Source organism: Tribolium madens, unplaced genomic scaffold (genome assembly GCF_015345945.1).
Source record: "Tribolium madens isolate multiple individuals breed KSU strain unplaced genomic scaffold, Tmad_KSU_1.1 Scaffold_91;HRSCAF=231;Tcas5.2_LG7, whole genome shotgun sequence".
In the NCBI taxonomy this organism is placed as follows: domain Eukaryota; kingdom Metazoa; phylum Arthropoda; class Insecta; order Coleoptera; family Tenebrionidae; genus Tribolium; species Tribolium madens.
This window is the reverse complement of record NW_025401063.1, coordinates 4931782-4947999: the sequence shown is the minus strand read 5'-3', so window position 1 is coordinate 4947999 and position 16218 is coordinate 4931782. Positions and strand designations below refer to the sequence as shown.

The following is a 16218-nucleotide window of genomic DNA, read 5'->3' as shown; positions in this document are numbered from 1 at the left end:
TTCATTAAAAAAATCTTTATTAAACTATTCATCATTCTCCACTTCTCCTGTGTCTCTAACTTCACTTCTTTCTTCTTCTTTTTCTTGCATTTCCGAATCCTCCACTTCCGCTTCTATGGGCTCATCCTCGATTGGCACCGGCAATTGTACATTTTCTTCTTCTCTCTCATCTTCACTGTCTGTGTCTCGATCCTCCCCAGGATGCGACGAAACAAAATACTCATGTTCTTTAACTTCACAATCTCCAGGTTTCTTCCACTTTTGTGTTTGCTAAATAACAAAAATTAAAATTCTTAGAAGAAAAAAAAACACACTAAACCCAACCTACCTCATAATACTCTTTCATCTGCTTCACCCTCTGTGTATAAAACGTGTAAACAAAATTAGCCATATAGGTCATATCTTGTATCACAACGACTTCATTTTGCGGCTTTGCATCGTTATATCTACTCGCTGGATAAGTCTCATTGACCACTAAATGCAACTGAGTCGGCCTTTGAGTCAACTGTTCAAAAGCCGGTGTTAATTCAAAGCAATTCTGAAACAGCGCCACTCTCGCAAACACATACAGCCCCAATCGGGCACGTGACATGGCCACAACCAATCGGCGAACGTCTCTCAAATGCCCAACCGCCTTAGTCCTCACCAACGACAACAAAATAAAATCGTTCTGCTGCCCTTGATACTTATCCACTGTGGTGACTTTATGTGGCCTCCCAATCAAAGGATTATTGGCACACCTCGCGTTGATAACATCACGTATCAAGTGTTTTTGCCCGTTGTAAGTCGTCAAAATGGTTATTTTATGAGCCGGATAACCGATTAGTCTCATATACATAAAAACAGCAACGCAATACTCCGCCTCTGCCAGATTTTGATAGAAATAAGGACTAGGTTCTGACTCCCCAATTCCATTAAAATCCTGAGTATCAATTAATTGAAAATCGTAAACAAAACCAGCATTAGCGGTACGATACTCCGCCCAGTTCAAAACATGCACCAAATTGCCCAAATTCTTGTAACGCCACTTGTACAAGTTACAAATGTTGGGCCTGGCACGACCTTGACCGTCCAGATCCACCGTCGGGACCCCCAAACGAACAAGTCGAGTGAAAAGACTTTGCTCCATATTGGAATATTTCTGAAACGCCATGTTTTTTATAACTGGAGGTAACTGATGGTGGTCTCCAATCATAATCCATCGTTTCAAACGGTTATAACCGTCTTGCGGGTTTTGAAGAAGTAAAGGAATAAAAGTCTCAATTTCCAAAATTTGGGCTGCTTCTTCCATCAAAATATTATCATATTTGAACCCCATCTCGACCAATTCTTTCCTTTTCAAAGCAGCATGGGTACAAGTCATTGCGATTATTTTTGCTTCCTTCACTAACAAATACTTAGAACGATCCAAACCCGATCGTAGTAATTCAAAAGCACGAAATTCTTCCAACTCCTTAAAAACATGCTCAATGTATCTAAAAAAATCCACAATAAACACAAAAATTTTACTGAAAACACAATAAAACCTGAAGCAACTTTCCGCAATCTCGAGATCTTCATCAAAATCTTTCCCTTTAAAAAGTGGCTGCGCATCGGCAAAAAACTTATGAAATGGAAACTCAGAATTAATTTTCTCAATAGGCACAGCCTGTTGTCGCTTCGGCTTAACAATACTTTGATAATTCTCCCATCTGGACAAAATTTGATAAAGATAAAAATGCCCAGCGGTTTCGCACGTATATGCAACATCCCCTTTCACGTCAAGTGACTCTTGTAGTTTTTGAACTTGCACCAACAAGTCCAAACGCTTGGCCAAAACATAGTTGACACGTCCATACCGACTGAAATCTTTCTCAGTTTCGAGAGCTTCCTCACCGTGCCCAAGACGCAACAAATGCCTTTCATCTATATCTAAAGCTACAATTTTCTCAAACAATTGATTCAAAGCTTGATTGGAGTGAGTCACAATCAAGGTGCGTTGATTGGGAAAATTGTGATAAATGTTTGAAATAATCTGAACCGCAACGTCGGTTTTTCCGGTACCTGGAGGACCAACAACGAGAGTTAAACCAGGTTGCATGCCGGATTTAATAGCCTCGACTTGAGTGGGGGTAAATGGAATGGTGTTCCTGAATAAAAATAAAAAAACATTAAAATGCGACAAAAATTTTTCCTTATTACTTTTTCGGTTCGTTGAAGTGGTAAGGTCCCCGTTTTGGTGTAATATACGGCTCAACTGTGATAACTTTCTCTTCGTTTTCGGTACCCAAATCGCCAAAAGTCAGTCTAAAAGGCCGTACCAATTTTTTGGGATCGTTAGTTTTAACTTTGATTTGATAATTCGGGAAACACGAACGCAAATGATCCATGTCGATAAAAGTGTCATTAAAATCCATAGTTGTGGTAGGATTGGGCATTTTGGCGTAATGTGCAGCACTGGGATCGCCATAACCCAAAATAATGTCATGTAACCAATCCGGAACGACACATTCTGTGTTCATCAACTCTCGAATCGTTTCAAGCACTGCTTTAAAATTGTTTTCTTTCGGTTTACGTCTCATCAAAATGTTAAACTCTTCGTAGACGTCCTCTTTGCCTTGATTTACATTATTCATGTCATCTCGATACTGATTGCAATCCAGCCAAACTCTATACGTTCTTTTATCTCCCGGTATGATTGGCCTTGGTTCAGGACCATCTTCAATCACTCTACCATTAGTATCCAACATTCCTTCAATTTCACACCCTCTGACGCAATGAAGCCCCACTTGCGGTATAAAAGGTTGTTTATAATCGTATTTAGTGCCAATAGAGCTCGGTGGTCTGACCGTAATCAAAAAACAGACATCGTGTTTGCGCAAATTCTCCCATTCGGCTTTAATTTCCGGACGCACTGAAAGATTAACAGTGACATCAGCTCGCACTCTACTAGGCCTTTTTTCGCCAATGTTGGGTTTAGCTACTTCAACAACGGCGAAATTGAGGATTGGTTGGGCCATACGAGCCCAGCCGCCCCAATAAACGCTATCATCTTCTGCTCTCCTGTTGTAAAACAGTAAACAAATAAAGTTAAACATGAAAAGAAACAACTCACCAAGGACACAGTCTACTAACTGCATCTTCTATATCTTGTCGAATTTCATCTAAAAATAATATATTTGAGAGTGAAAATTAAGTGAGTGGTTCATTTACATGTCGATTCCAACCGAAACAAATTAAAGTTCCGCAGAAGGTAATCATGCAGTGTTAGAAACTGCAGATTCAACTTTGGTAACGCAAGACATCCCTCTCCCGAAAAATAAGCCGTTGGTACCACATTCTCATCCCAGATTACATCCTCAGTGGGATAAAGCGGCATCTCATTGAGTGCCTCCAACTGAGATGTCCTTCTTTCATGTCTAGACACCAGCAGTTCACGCAAAAACTCCTCATCTAATCGGCACCAATTAACCTCCTTTTCCTCCTCGGGAGAAGGTACCAGTTTCAAATATGTCGCAATCAGTCTCAATTTGTCTTTACTACAAATGACCACATTAGAAAAAAACACACTAGGATTGTAAATCTTACTTTAAGGGACCGAAATGCTTCATTAAAGCTTTTCGGGTATCCACGCTGGCAACGTTAGCCAAAGAAAAATTACGCAAATCGGGGAATTTAGCAAACGCCGCTTTCTGGAATTAGTTTTTGTTGTATCAAGGAACGCTATTAAAGTGCTGGGTTGGAATTACCTGGAGTGAGGTAATTTTTGAGTAGTGTAACTGTGTCATGTCGTGGTCGGTGAGGGGATCTCCCGTTTCGTCGCTGATTTCAAATCTTGCGTAAAATTTCAGCATGTCTAAGAGCTAAAGGAACAAAAATAGATCATTATTTACCAAAGTCGCCAATGAAAGGTAGGTAAAAAAACCAATAGCATACTTTTTTTTTTAAATAAAATTATACATTGACGATTTAAAAAAAATCTAAATATTAATATGATAAATATACAATTACCGTTCAACCAAAGATTAATATAAAAATACTACTGTAAATATTTTTCTAACCGATTTAAAGTACATATTTTGTTTAAAACATATCATTGAAAAACTAATAAGTTAGCCATTGCTTGGGAGTGGAATACACTATTTTTTTTACTGCTGTCAAAAGTACTTATTTCGTATAAATGCTTCAATAAAAGCATAACAAATAATGTAATTATAAAGCATGCAATCACTTTAATCTTAACCCACTTTGTTCAATTAGTTCGAGGTCAGAAATCATTGAATGAATCTTCTTGACATGTAGGCATAACAAAACCTAATAAATTAATAAAAGATAAACCAGTTTGCAAATAAATTTTTGCCCTCGAAGACCTCGTTGCGTGTGAAAACATCCTTCTTTTTTTAAAATTTGACGCAAAACGCGCCAAAACCGCAGCTACTACAGCTGTGGTAAAACAAAAAGGAACGTAATCGTTATTTATCAAATAACTGTAATAACAAAGTGCGTCATTAGTACCGTATATCTGAAGAAACAGTCAATTAGAGAAGGCACTTTCCAAACAAACAAATTTTCAAAATGATTATTATGTTGTGTCAGCCGAGTGGTAAAAGATTCAGCTGGAATATCGGTACAAATTCCGCAACATCGAGTAACAAATGATATGTTTTCGGTCATTTGCGTTCAGAGACGTGATGTGTTAACTAAATGATTATTAATATAGTATTATCAATTTAAATTACGTTCTAATCACCAGTTACTCATCGTATTTGAGGTAAGAATTTACTCTATTCCGCTTTAACCTTAGTAAAAGTAAGTAAATTCTGTTAACTTTATTGCCGTTAAAATATTACTTTTGAAACTGTTATTGTCAATTAAAGATGTTCATCAGACGTGAAAACCTGTTGTTTAACTTTTTTTACTATTTCTGGCTTCTTCATAATTAATGATAATGAAGAATAATTATTAATTTTCTATAGATGTGTGTGTTGTAGTGGTTTTTCCTGGTGTTGTGTGTATCGGTAAAAATTTGATGTTTTGAAATGTAATGAGATATGTGGCGTGTGTACCCTGTGATTTTAATAGATCACACAAAAAACGCCTTTAATAATGTTAATTAAATCCTATTTGCGCACTGTTAGAATTGTGAGACTTAACATGCAATAAAAAGTTGGTTTTACGCTTGATTTGCAAAGAATTTTAAATTTACCTTCACTACCTAAAAAACTTGATATGCATCAGCTTATAACAATTTGGAAAATCCAATAAAATTAGCAACACTCGTAAAAATCTGCCGAAAAACAAACTATGAAATTAAATTTAACAAAGTATGTGTCGATCTATTGAAATATTTTTAGAACATTAAATAAAAAAAGATGTATTTATCGCGTCTCAAAAAGGTGATATGCATTATTTTTAATTATTTAATTTAAGAATACAACATTATCTTAATTTAGATCTTCATAAATAAATTCCTTTTATGAGAATGTTATGTTCACAATTTAAAACTTTAATTACAGTGCGAAAAATAACTGAAAGATTTAAAAAATCCACATGAACAAAAAGGTGAACCAAACGTTTTTTGTTAAAACTATACAGCATGTTTCAGAACTCGCACTCCAGAGAAAAATGCTAGGTAAGATAAGAAACCAGAAACACGAAAAAATGTTAAAAAAGTTGTATCTGTGACATTTGACTTTTTTATGTCTGTTTATTATTGTTACCGATTATATGTTTTTTCGTATTTATTCGGTAAAACTCCAAAAACTTCGGCAACAAAAGCTAACATTAACCATAGTTACAGTTCAGGATACAATTTCTTTGTTTCCTTTTTAATAGCAGAAAAAACATAATAAATCATTTTTACAACAAAAATAAATAGGATGAAAGTGAAAAATTTGAGCCCCATTAATTTCGAAATTCTTTTTGATATTAATAATTTTTTTAACATTTTTACTATGTTCCTAGTATCTTATCTTACTTCACATTTTTATCTGGGGCGCGATATTTGTTACACCTGTATTTATTTTTTGACTAATTGATGAATAAGTAATAAAATACTATACAACTGTGACGTTTCTCGAAAATAAAATATTATTATCCGCAAACGTCACAAAAGTGACCACTTTTATGACTAAATGACACAGGTAAAAGTTTTACTTTTCAGACATGGAGTAAAAACACTGTTTTTAAGCCTAGGCGTTTTCACTTTTACTTGACACTTACTTTGACATTTACCTCTGTTGTCTCTTTCTTGTCTCTTTCGCTTTTTCAGCATTTTCTGAAGAGGTACAAGGTAGATTATCAACATTCGACATTTTTCACTATAAACTACAGCAGTTATTCACCAGTTAAATCAATCAACACTTTCGAAAAATCTCAACACAAATTCCGAAACTGACGCGTGACGTTTGAAGCTGAATCCATTTGCCCACTCCGTTCGGCAAAATGAACGTTCAGCTTCGCCACATAAACAATCACTTTTACTCCTAATAACATAATCTAGTATTGTTTCTGAGAATTAAAAAAAAAAGTGACAACCCACTATAAAACCATTTTTGACAAAACCTATTATCTACGATTTACAACTATCTACATTTTATTCACTCTTTATCAAAACAATTTTCATGTAATTTGGAAAAAAAATCGCATAACTCAGAAACAAATCAAAATTTCAAAAGACGATTATAGTTTTTACAGCACTAATTTTTATCAATTTTTATTTCCTGAATGCAATTGATTTAAAAAAACGCTTGGCTTCATACTGTTTGTTCACCGTGTATGTGTTTTAATTGAAGAAAATTGTAATTTGATTTTAATAAAATATACAAAAATTAGCCTTTTTTTTGTTCTCTTTAACAAAAACAATGACACGCCCTTTTATAGTGATAACTAATCTCACATTATCACAGTCAGTTTTAGAATTATCGACGGCAAATTTATCGTAGTGACATTTGACACACTAATTACTCAAATTGGAGTTATTTTAAATTTACAAACATACAAATTATGAATTGATTAATTGCAATGACGACACAAAAATCTGTTTACGTGAGTATACATTGGGACTTTCCTATTGGCAACGTCGCAACTGCGTTTTTTAAGTAAAATAGATCACAAATATGTAATTTCTGTGCAAAAGAACAACTGCACCCTACTAACAAATTTCGAGATAAAAAGCTCCACAATTTCATACAGAAAAAAACCTTAAGTGTAAGAATGGCAGTAGAAAAGTCCCGAGATATACGTGTTCTCATTTACGTAACTGTTACCTATTTATAAACTTATCTTTTTTTTAGGATGATAAATATTTTGTTACAAATACTAATTCTGATTCCGACTTGCTTTTCGTCAAACCCTTGCTGTGCAAACAATAATTCTATAAGCGAAAGAAGATGCATAGATGGTTCACCATTGCAAGGTCTTTCATGTCCTCACAAATACCTAATCGAAAAAGATCCAGATATCGAAGTTGATAACGATGATAATCTCAACATTGCCTCATCTCAAGTACCACTAAACAGGTGGTATTATACTAATAAAAAATAACAGTAAAATTGATAACAAATTTCAGATACTGTGTATCAACAAAAAACGACACTGTTGTTTTTATCGTTTGCTTCAATGAGGACCCCAATGACAACACAATCTACGTCGTTCATGCCGTTCTAGAATTAATTTCCGTATTTTTCATTTTGATAACAATATTTGTATATTTGCAACTGCGTGGCGACCTATTAGATTTACAAGGAATATGCATTATGCATTCCATTTCAGGATTAGCTACCTCATTCTTGACTTTAGCAGTAAACCAACTACTACCCGGTGGTTTAGAAAAACCATCTTGCATCGTGTTGGCCTATATTATCTATTTTTCAATGCTATATTCATTTTTTTGGTTAAATGTATTGTCTTTCCATATCTGGAGAGTTATTGTGTAAGTGTAGTAACCAATACAAAAAAACAGTATTTATTTGTAATTTTTTCTTTTAATAGACAACCACGTTTTCTAAAAATGTTGGCCCCTTATTGGCTTTACATCTACTGTAGTTTTGGTTGCGGAGGACCCACTTTTTTGACAATCGTCCTCTCAATAGCTCAATCTATGAACGAATCCGATTCCCATCCTGGATTCGGAGAAACCAAATGCTGGTTTAAATGTAAGTTCCTTACAGTCCTTTAAGTTAACTAAAATAATGTTACTACAGCGACGAAAACCCAGTTCCTCTACTTTTATACACCAATGGCAATACTGCTATTTCTAAATATCATTTATTACGCTTCAACTATTGCAACTTTATGGAAAAGCTTGAAATCAGTAGATGAAAAGAAAACCAAAGTGATGAAATACAGATTGCTTCTTTGTGTGAAATTATTCTTCATAATGGGCATCTCTTGGATATTTGAATTATTATCAGCGGGTTTTCAAGACAACAACACCCTTCAAACCATATGGTAAGTTTCCATTACAAAAACTTTGAGTTCATCCAGTTAATTTGTAGGCACGTGACAGATGTACTCAATACCCTACAAGGAATCTTGATATTCCTTATTCTCGTGGTGTTCAGAAAAAAAGTTGTTCGAGGTTTAGCAGATAGAAGCTTTTGTGGTGTACGGTTACCAGGACGGTGGCGAGGCGCCGCTGATGAGGAATGTGGAGAAATCGAAGAAGAATTAAACTTATCAGAGACACAAGTCCATAAAAACTAAAGAATTGTGATTATTATTCGGGGTAAAAAGTCAGATAAAAAGTTTTTAAAACGTTCAACAATTTATGGTTTATTCAGTTCCTACTGTACAAGCCCAACAAGAAGAATTTTAAACATAGAAACGGTGACGACAACAACAAAACACAAACAACTGAAATTTGTGCTAAAAAAATACTGCTAAAGTGAATAGAATAAAACAATTAAAAGTTATTTTCTATTTAACTGTTGTAGCAATTTTTACGTTAAAAAAATTATGGGAAACTCACATTCCTTATTTGATTTAATGAAAAGTATAGCATTTAAAAGAAAACTGATGATTTAAACCAAATTCAAGTATTCTTACTAAATTGTAACCAAGTTAAACTCCACTTATTTAAAAACATGTTTTTCTTATTTTAAAGAAACCGTGATTCTAAATCAAATATTTAATTGTGGTCAAATTAGAATTATACTCCTGCTTACAAACGATTATTTAAAGATTAAATTACGCATATTTTTAATACGTCATTTGCGTGAGATGAATTAACTAATCGAATGTTTTGGCGAAATAAATATATATTTTTCCAATTAAGTATGTAAAAATACCGAATTATATGAATTTATCATAAAAAGCTTTTATTAGTGAGTTTTAGTCAATTTTTTATTGTATAAAAATTGTTTTATTCGTGCTGCCCATATTTTAATCCTTCACAACTTAATTACTCTGGTAAAATAATTTTATGAAAAGAAACAGTTAAATTAAGAAGCAAAAAATTATTAGAGCTATAACAACTTTTGTAGAATAAAAATATTGTACTATACATTTTTACAAAATGTACTATTTTTTTTTTATTTTAATTCAAATTTGTTTCACTTTTGTGCAAGTAGATCACTAAATTAAGAAGAAAATGCCTTTCTCCAAAATACAAAATTTGACCCATCGTGCTATTAAAAAAAAATCAAGTAGTGTTTCTAAAACAAAGGGAGTAGCAATTTAAAAAATATTTGGGAGAATGTATTATAAAAACTTTATTCAATTTTGCCTGACGTATGTTTATGTCAAATCAAACTTTAAAAAAGTCATTGTTTATTTTGTTTATTTAAGCAACGCATTAAAACATTAATAATTCTATAATCGATGTTGTGTTTTTTTTTTAATTTATAATAAAAAATAGCAATGTTCAAAGTGAATTTTAAATTTTGAAAATCAAAGTTTCGAATTTATAGCTTTCTTAGATTTGTTACTTTCTTAATAATCTAAAAAGAATCCAGGTAGTTATTGAAATACGCAAACCACTTTTTGTAAGGGCCGACATTTTATAAGAATGTCCCTGTATGAATATATATATTTATTTTTTTGTCTTGGAATTTGAGTAAATAATTTACACTAATTTATACCCTTAAATAAACACAATTAAATTTTACACAAGCACCATGTGTATTCGACGCCACTGACTATTACTCATCCTTGAACACGATCTGTTGTCTCATTTAACAGACACAAAGACAGTGGGGGAAATTCGAATTGCGTTATTATGACGGAAATGTAGTATGATTTACCTGTGACTAGTCACCGACACATACATAATTTCCGTTAAAAATTATAATATTGGAAATAGAAAACACACAAGGGTGGTAAGTGGTGCACGTACGCCTCTGATAGCAACTAATTGAAATATTTAAACTCCCCCAAATAAAACAGAACCAATTAACTTAAAAATATCCAAAAACGAATCGATGAAACCTTCAACAAACAAGAGACGAGTGAGAGTTGAAAGAACAACGATTAATGTTAAATGTTTGCGTGACATAACCTCAAACTACACAATAACATGAATTTTATTTATATCTTACTGTTCATTATCTCTCAAGTCAAATCCGAATTAGCAAATAATTTAGAACCATTAGTTGGTGTAAATAAATGTTGCGAAGAAAACGAACTCTATGAGGGGAATTATTGTACCAAGATAAACAAGACGGAGCAACCATGGAAGCCCATGTTTTACAGTGAGGATGGTAAAACAAACATTCAAGTGAAATACAGGTAATAAACTACTTTTAGAAATGAAAAAAGTACTCGTAATATTTTTTAGATTGGTAATTGGTTTACCAGACTGTGGTCCAAAAGCCCCATGGCCCATCTACCACTACCAAAACTCAACTGATCGCCTGAGATTACTCTCAAATGGTGTTTTGAGACATTACTTCGACCGCAACATTCCCCACGATGAAGAATTAGACGATAACAGTAAAAATTCCCTGTATCATGACTATGAACCTGGAAAATACTGCCTAGAAAAGGTACTAAATACTCATTTTGATTTTCTTGTCACTTTTTACAATTTTAGAAAATCGATGATAAATTTGTAAGTCAATTCGCTCGTGTTTGTGCCCCTGATCATCACACACATTGGACTGAAACGAAATTCCTAATGAGAAACATCATATCTCCCATCACTCACGGTATTGGAATTGTGTGCCTTTTGATAATAGCCATCATCTATTTCATAATGCCAACTTTACGTGACCTTGTTGGTAACATTGTCACCACCATCAGCATGTGCCTTATAGTCAGCCAAGCCGCTGATTTAATCAGAGTCTTAACAGTTTTTGATAGCCACATAAGCCTTATTATAAGCGATACCATCTGTTACTTTAGCCTACTTGGGGCGTTTTTCTGGTTAAACAGTCTGGGTTATTACATTTGGAAAACTTTTAGGTAACATTGTAAATTGTACATTTCATAAATATGCTAATATTGACATTGCAGGTCAAGGAACGTTTTTCTAAGAATCACAGATGGGAAAAAATACTGTTATTATTCAATGTATTCATGGTCTTGCACTCTTTTATTGGGAGTCTTGGCCGTTTTTGCCCACTTTACGATGGATTATCCTGAGGACAAACCGCAACAAGAGGAAAAGGAAGAAATCGGTAAAAAAATTAAAAAATTTGACGTTGATGATCAGTTTTTTCACAAGAATAGATTTGTTTCAGGATCACTGGGAATAATCCTGTTTTTCGTCCCAGTCGCCGCCACAATAATAATGGACATATTTTTCTTTGCAACGACTTTGAAAATCATAAGTCGAATGCACACATACGGCCGCATCCACCACAAACTGACCCACAGGTAGAAACAAAACACCACTGCATGTCAGTTTTGACTGAATCGCTTTTTTCAGCTTTCGCATGTTTTTCTTATTATTGCTAATAATGACGATAACATGGCTGTTTTTCTTGATGTCGTTTTTCAAATTCACTGGTCTCGTTAACTGTTACATAATAGTGAACGCATTCCAAGGACCTCTAATCTTATACGTTTGTATTTTCAACCAGAAACACGTTGCATATCTAGTGCGGAAAACGTGTTGTTACGAAAATTGCTTTTGCAAGTGTTGTCGCAGTGAACCCGAAGCCGAATGGGGCGACGAAATGACGGCCATGAATACGGGGATTTATTAGGCAGCTCAGTATTTAAAATACTGAAGAATTATATCCGTCCTTAGCCCTGATTTAGGACTAAATTCGCACATTTAATAGGGCGGCCTTACTGTTTTAATCTCATTTTGACAATTATTTATGTATTTAATTTACATTTTTGTGTACTTACATATTTATAATAAAAAGAATTGAACAACTCACCTGACTAAACAGATGTCCCTCTGGTCTCCTAATTAGAGCAGAAAGTTGGCATTGCACCACTAAGTGAGAGTCATCTAAAACTGTATTGAAAAACCTCCTGGTGGGTAGAAGGGCCTCTAGATCCGTCACTAATTCAAGAAATCTCTCACAATAGTGGATTTTATCAAGTGGGCAAATCCCATCTTCAGTGATTGTGTCAAGAATGTTTAAGAATTTTAGTATCAACTTGTGCAAAAAAGTTCGTTCCCAATTAAGTCTCTCCAACTCGTCTGGTTTGTCTTTTTTCTGAATTGCTTTCCAGTATTTACGCCACTTTGGATTTTTTTTAAACTCATATTCACGACGTCCGGGTTGTAATGATACCCACATTGACAGCGATACCAATCTTTTGACTTGATCTCTGCACAGCCCCTCTTCCATACTGTTAAAACAGTGGTTTAGAAAAACAAGAAGTGAAGTTTGCTCTCTCAAATTAATTAATAGTTCGTCTTCCAAGAGCCCTTTAAGCACTTGTTGGAAGAAATCAGGAAAATGGGTGGGATTTTTGCGAAACGCCTAAAATAAGCCCGTGAATAATCAAATATCTGAAAGTTTAACAACAATACCTGCCAAACTTGCACGCGTTCCCGAAACTTCTCATTTACCATATTCACAATGGATAGCATGTGTGCATATGAAGCGCCTGGCTTGTAATTGGGCCATAAATAGTTCTCCAAGTATTGGCTAAACTCTAACACCATTATTCTTCTTATCGAAAAACTGAAAAATGTTTTGTTATAACCTCACTTTTGCACTGGATTAATTTCAAATTTCATACTTGCTACCGCGAATGTCTTGTTGGTATATATCTTCCACGATTTGTGAGTCAAACGGTTGTTGGTTTTGAGCTGAATGCGGCGCCCAGTATTTTTCAGCAAACTTAAAAAAATAATGTAAACAAAATTTTAGGTTAGAGTGGAGTTACTCACTTCTGTTATTCGGTCAGCGTTAATTTGCTCCACGGTGGGAGCCACCACTTTCGTGGCGTTTTCATCCATTTGTTTCACAACAAAGACCCCGGAAAAACAGTTTAATTGCTTGAAGTAATTAATAAATTAATCAACGTTCAAACAACGCCACAAAAAACCAAATTTGACCAAACGATGGTGATGTTTTTATTTCAATGTTGGTGGTACTGATAAATAAAGAAATAGTATGGCGCATTTAAATAAAAATACAAAAAATAAATGCTTAAATGAAACGAATGACTGTATGAGATAACAATAATGAATTTTATTTTTAAAAATTGTATTAATGGCGAATAATTTCCGGTTGCTGAAAAAAAGTTTACAAGGGGAAGTCAATATAATAACAAAATACAGTAACTTTTAAAAATTTGTATACAAAAATTATTTTCAAGTTGTCTCAAAAATAAGTTGCATACAAGTTTATACTTTTTAAATGAAACACCCTACAGTCATCATTCAAGCTGTAATTTGGGCTCTATAATCGGCCAATGTGAGTCGTTCTGTGAGACTAATTAAAGAGCAATTTACACTGCCGATTTTGCAGAATTTGATTACTTTTAAAACTACATAGTAGTTGTAGTGTTCCAAACAATAAAAAAAAAATTTTCCTAATTTTACTGCCAATTTATTAAACAGTATGTTACATCATAACAGAATGATAGTTGACACCTTGCATTACAAAAACAAATCATACTGTAGTAAAAATAGGAATGTAAAAAAATTAAGTCAAAGTATAATTTTTTACAAAAAAACATATTAATGAATTGGTTAGATATACGTTCTAATCAGAACAAAAAATGATGGTTTTATAAAAAGACCAGAAATCAGAATGATGCAATTAGTGTTACCAGTTCAAAAAAATAGAGTTCACCAGATCCGAGTTGAAAAATTTAAGTACACCAATTTTCACCAGATTACAAAATTTTTACCATTTAAGTTTTTTTACCAATAGTGTCAAAAGTTAACATTTTTAACGTAAACTGAATGGTTAAAGAAACCAAAGAACTAGGTAAAAATATAATATAATGGTTTTTAATAACAATTTAGTAATTTTTGGTATAACACACAAAAACAGAGTTTTCAGCTTAAAAATCTGCTTATACTCTCGTAAAAGGCATAAATAACATCGTTTTCGGTCTAATTCTGAGGTTTTTCGGCTTAATTCTAACAAAATTTTGCAAAATACTTTTTTAGCTGAAGAACGTGTTTAAACCCTTAAGAAATATAAAAATGAAATAATTTTCAGCTTAATTTGTTGATTTTTTAGTTTGTTTTTAAGAAAATCTGGCAAAAAAAACTGAGACTTTAGTGTAAAAACGTGTTTTCAACCAAATTTTGTAGTTTCCAGACTTATTTTTGTTCTAATTTTAATTAAAACCAGTTAAACAAGCAAGAGAACAGCAATATCAATTATTTTTGTGATTTTTAAGCGTGTTTGGACAAGGTTTTTCAAAAGTAAGTGAGCCTCTTGTTCAAAAACGAAGTAAGTTGACCGTAACAAACAAAAAATAATATCAATTTTGATTTAGTTTTGTATTTTTTGTGGCCCGTATTAACTAAATTTTTAGTTTTTTTTGTTTTTATTTTATAAACGTGCTTAAACACTCAAAAAAGTAAAAAACAACGCCATTTTTGGACAGTTTTATTAAATCTTTAGCTTGTTTTTAACAGAATTTTGCAAAATTATTGTGCTTCCAACTAAAAAATGTGCCTACCTGTTTTAACTAAATTTTTGATTCTCAAAAACGTGTATGAACACTCAAAAAAGTTCAAAAATAACGCCATTTTTAACATATTTTGTTTAATCTTTAACTTGTTTTTTTTTTACGAAATTTTGCATAATCATTATGCTTCTAGCTGAAAAATGTAGGTACCTACAAAAGCATTTGCAAAAAAAACAAAAGTAAATTGTCATTTTCTACCCTAGAAAAACAAATAAAACTTTTTTTAACCTATTTCGTGACTTTTCAACTAATTTTGTAGTTTCCAATTTATTTTTGTCCTAATTTTTAATTTAACTCATTAAACAAGCAATTGAGCGTCAATATCAATTATTTTTGAGCAATTTTTAAGCATATTTGAACAAGATTTTTTTTAATAAGTGAGCTTCTTGTGCAAAAACCAAGTAAGTCAAACGTAACAAACTAAAAAAATAATATCAATTTTGATTTAATTTTGTAATTTTTGATCTGTTTTAACTGAGTTTTTTAATTTTTTGTTTTCATCTCAAAAACGTGCTTAAACACTCAAAAAAGTAAATCTTTAGCTTGTTTATAACAGAATTTTGCAAAATCATTGTGCTTCTAGCTGAAAAATGTACCTACTTACAAAAGTATTTGCAAAAAAAAGTAAAAGCAAATTGTCACTTTTGACTTGCTTAGTAAAATCTTATAGAGAAACAAATAGAACTGTTTTAAACCATTTTAGTGCTTTTTCGATTTTTTTTTAACAATTTGGTGAAATAATTAAGTTTCTGATGGTTGGAAAACGTGGAAAACGTTAGAAGAGATAGTATCATTTATTTTTGAGCTAATTTACAATATCCGTAATTGAAAAAGTGGAGTATTCATATCGCAGAGTTACTACAGTTTTTTTAATTTTCAAATTACCTGATATTAGAATTTTTACAGAAGATTTCACCAAATCACTAAAATTACCAAAATTGGCAACATTACTGGCTGCAACGTCTTGTATATTGCAAGTTTTAAATCAGTCAATTATGTAGTAGTCCTATTCAAAAATTAAACATTATCTTACTATAGACAAACAAGAAAAAAACGAATTTTACGTATAAAAGTTTAAAAATAGTATATTACATAACAAGCACGGAAAGTGATAAATAACGCACAAGCGGGAAAGTTAGGCGTTAGCCCAGGGCCGTACCCAAGGGGGGGGGAGATTAG

At 32.9% G+C, this 16218-nt stretch overlaps 3 protein-coding genes across 6 annotated transcripts; 2 read left to right on the top strand and 1 right to left on the bottom strand.

Annotated features, from left to right (window-relative positions):
* LOC123012049 (RNA helicase aquarius) lies at positions 1-13438 on the bottom strand. The gene is made up of 12 exons (XM_044409818.1): positions 13277-13438; positions 13126-13226; positions 12914-13067; positions 12309-12863; positions 3729-3842; positions 3568-3671; positions 3193-3518; positions 3095-3143; positions 2182-3042; positions 1527-2129; positions 329-1475; positions 1-270 (listed from the first exon to the last, which is right to left on the bottom strand). The coding sequence occupies exons 1-12, from the start codon at positions 13343-13345 to the stop codon at positions 25-27; spliced, it is 4329 nt and encodes a 1442-aa protein (XP_044265753.1). The 5' UTR covers positions 13346-13438; the 3' UTR covers positions 1-24.
* On the top strand, positions 4593-9802 carry LOC123012051 (G-protein coupled receptor Mth2-like). Of its 2 annotated transcripts, XM_044409824.1 has the most exons (7): positions 6887-7026; positions 7275-7499; positions 7550-7912; positions 7972-8135; positions 8184-8430; positions 8478-8707; positions 8763-9802. In XM_044409824.1, exons 2-6 carry the CDS (start codon positions 7276-7278, stop codon positions 8683-8685), a joined length of 1206 nt encoding a protein of 401 aa, XP_044265759.1. In that variant the 5' UTR covers positions 6887-7026; position 7275; the 3' UTR covers positions 8686-8707; positions 8763-9802. The 2 variants fall into 2 exon arrangements, with proteins under 2 accessions (XP_044265758.1, XP_044265759.1); XM_044409823.1 differs by lacking the exon at positions 6887-7026 and adding an exon at positions 4593-4750 and having other exon boundaries at positions 8478-9802.
* Positions 10151-12307, top strand: LOC123012050 (probable G-protein coupled receptor Mth-like 5). Of its 3 annotated transcripts, none has more exons than XM_044409822.1 (7): positions 10153-10298; positions 10366-10707; positions 10757-10964; positions 11012-11382; positions 11434-11597; positions 11661-11796; positions 12003-12307. In XM_044409822.1, the coding sequence occupies exons 2-7, from the start codon at positions 10496-10498 to the stop codon at positions 12019-12021; spliced, it is 1110 nt and encodes a 369-aa protein (XP_044265757.1). In that variant the 5' UTR covers positions 10153-10298; positions 10366-10495; the 3' UTR covers positions 12022-12307. The 3 variants fall into 3 exon arrangements, with proteins under 3 accessions (XP_044265754.1, XP_044265757.1, XP_044265756.1); XM_044409821.1 differs by having other exon boundaries at positions 10155-10298; positions 11849-12307; XM_044409819.1 differs by having other exon boundaries at positions 10151-10298; positions 11434-11796; positions 11849-12307.
* Positions 13439-16218: the final 2780 nt, after the last annotated feature.

What these genes read in the sequence shown, in the direction of transcription:
- LOC123012051 (XM_044409823.1), top strand. Translation starts at nt 7,276, where the DNA reads ATGATAAATATTTTGTTACAAATACTAATTCTGATTCCGACTTGCTTT. An exon ending in CATATCTGGAGAGTTATTGT is followed by an intron (nt 7,913 to 7,971) that starts GTAAGTGTAGTA and finishes TTCTTTTAATAG; the next exon opens with ACAACCACGTTTTCTAAAAA. An exon ending in AACCAAATGCTGGTTTAAAT is followed by an intron (nt 8,136 to 8,183) that starts GTAAGTTCCTTA and finishes ATGTTACTACAG; the next exon opens with CGACGAAAACCCAGTTCCTC.
- LOC123012050 (XM_044409819.1), top strand. Translation starts at nt 10,496, where the DNA reads ATGAATTTTATTTATATCTTACTGTTCATTATCTCTCAAGTCAAATCC. An exon ending in AACATTCAAGTGAAATACAG is followed by an intron (nt 10,708 to 10,756) that starts GTAATAAACTAC and finishes AATATTTTTTAG; the next exon opens with ATTGGTAATTGGTTTACCAG. An exon ending in TACATTTGGAAAACTTTTAG is followed by an intron (nt 11,383 to 11,433) that starts GTAACATTGTAA and finishes TTGACATTGCAG; the next exon opens with GTCAAGGAACGTTTTTCTAA.
- LOC123012049 (XM_044409818.1), bottom strand. Translation starts at nt 13,345, where the DNA reads ATGGATGAAAACGCCACGAAAGTGGTGGCTCCCACCGTGGAGCAAATT. An exon ending in GTTAGTAGACTGTGTCCTTG is followed by an intron (nt 3,043 to 3,094) that starts GTGAGTTGTTTC and finishes GTTTTACAACAG; the next exon opens with GAGAGCAGAAGATGATAGCG. An exon ending in ATTGCGGAAAGTTGCTTCAG is followed by an intron (nt 1,476 to 1,526) that starts GTTTTATTGTGT and finishes GGATTTTTTTAG; the next exon opens with ATACATTGAGCATGTTTTTA.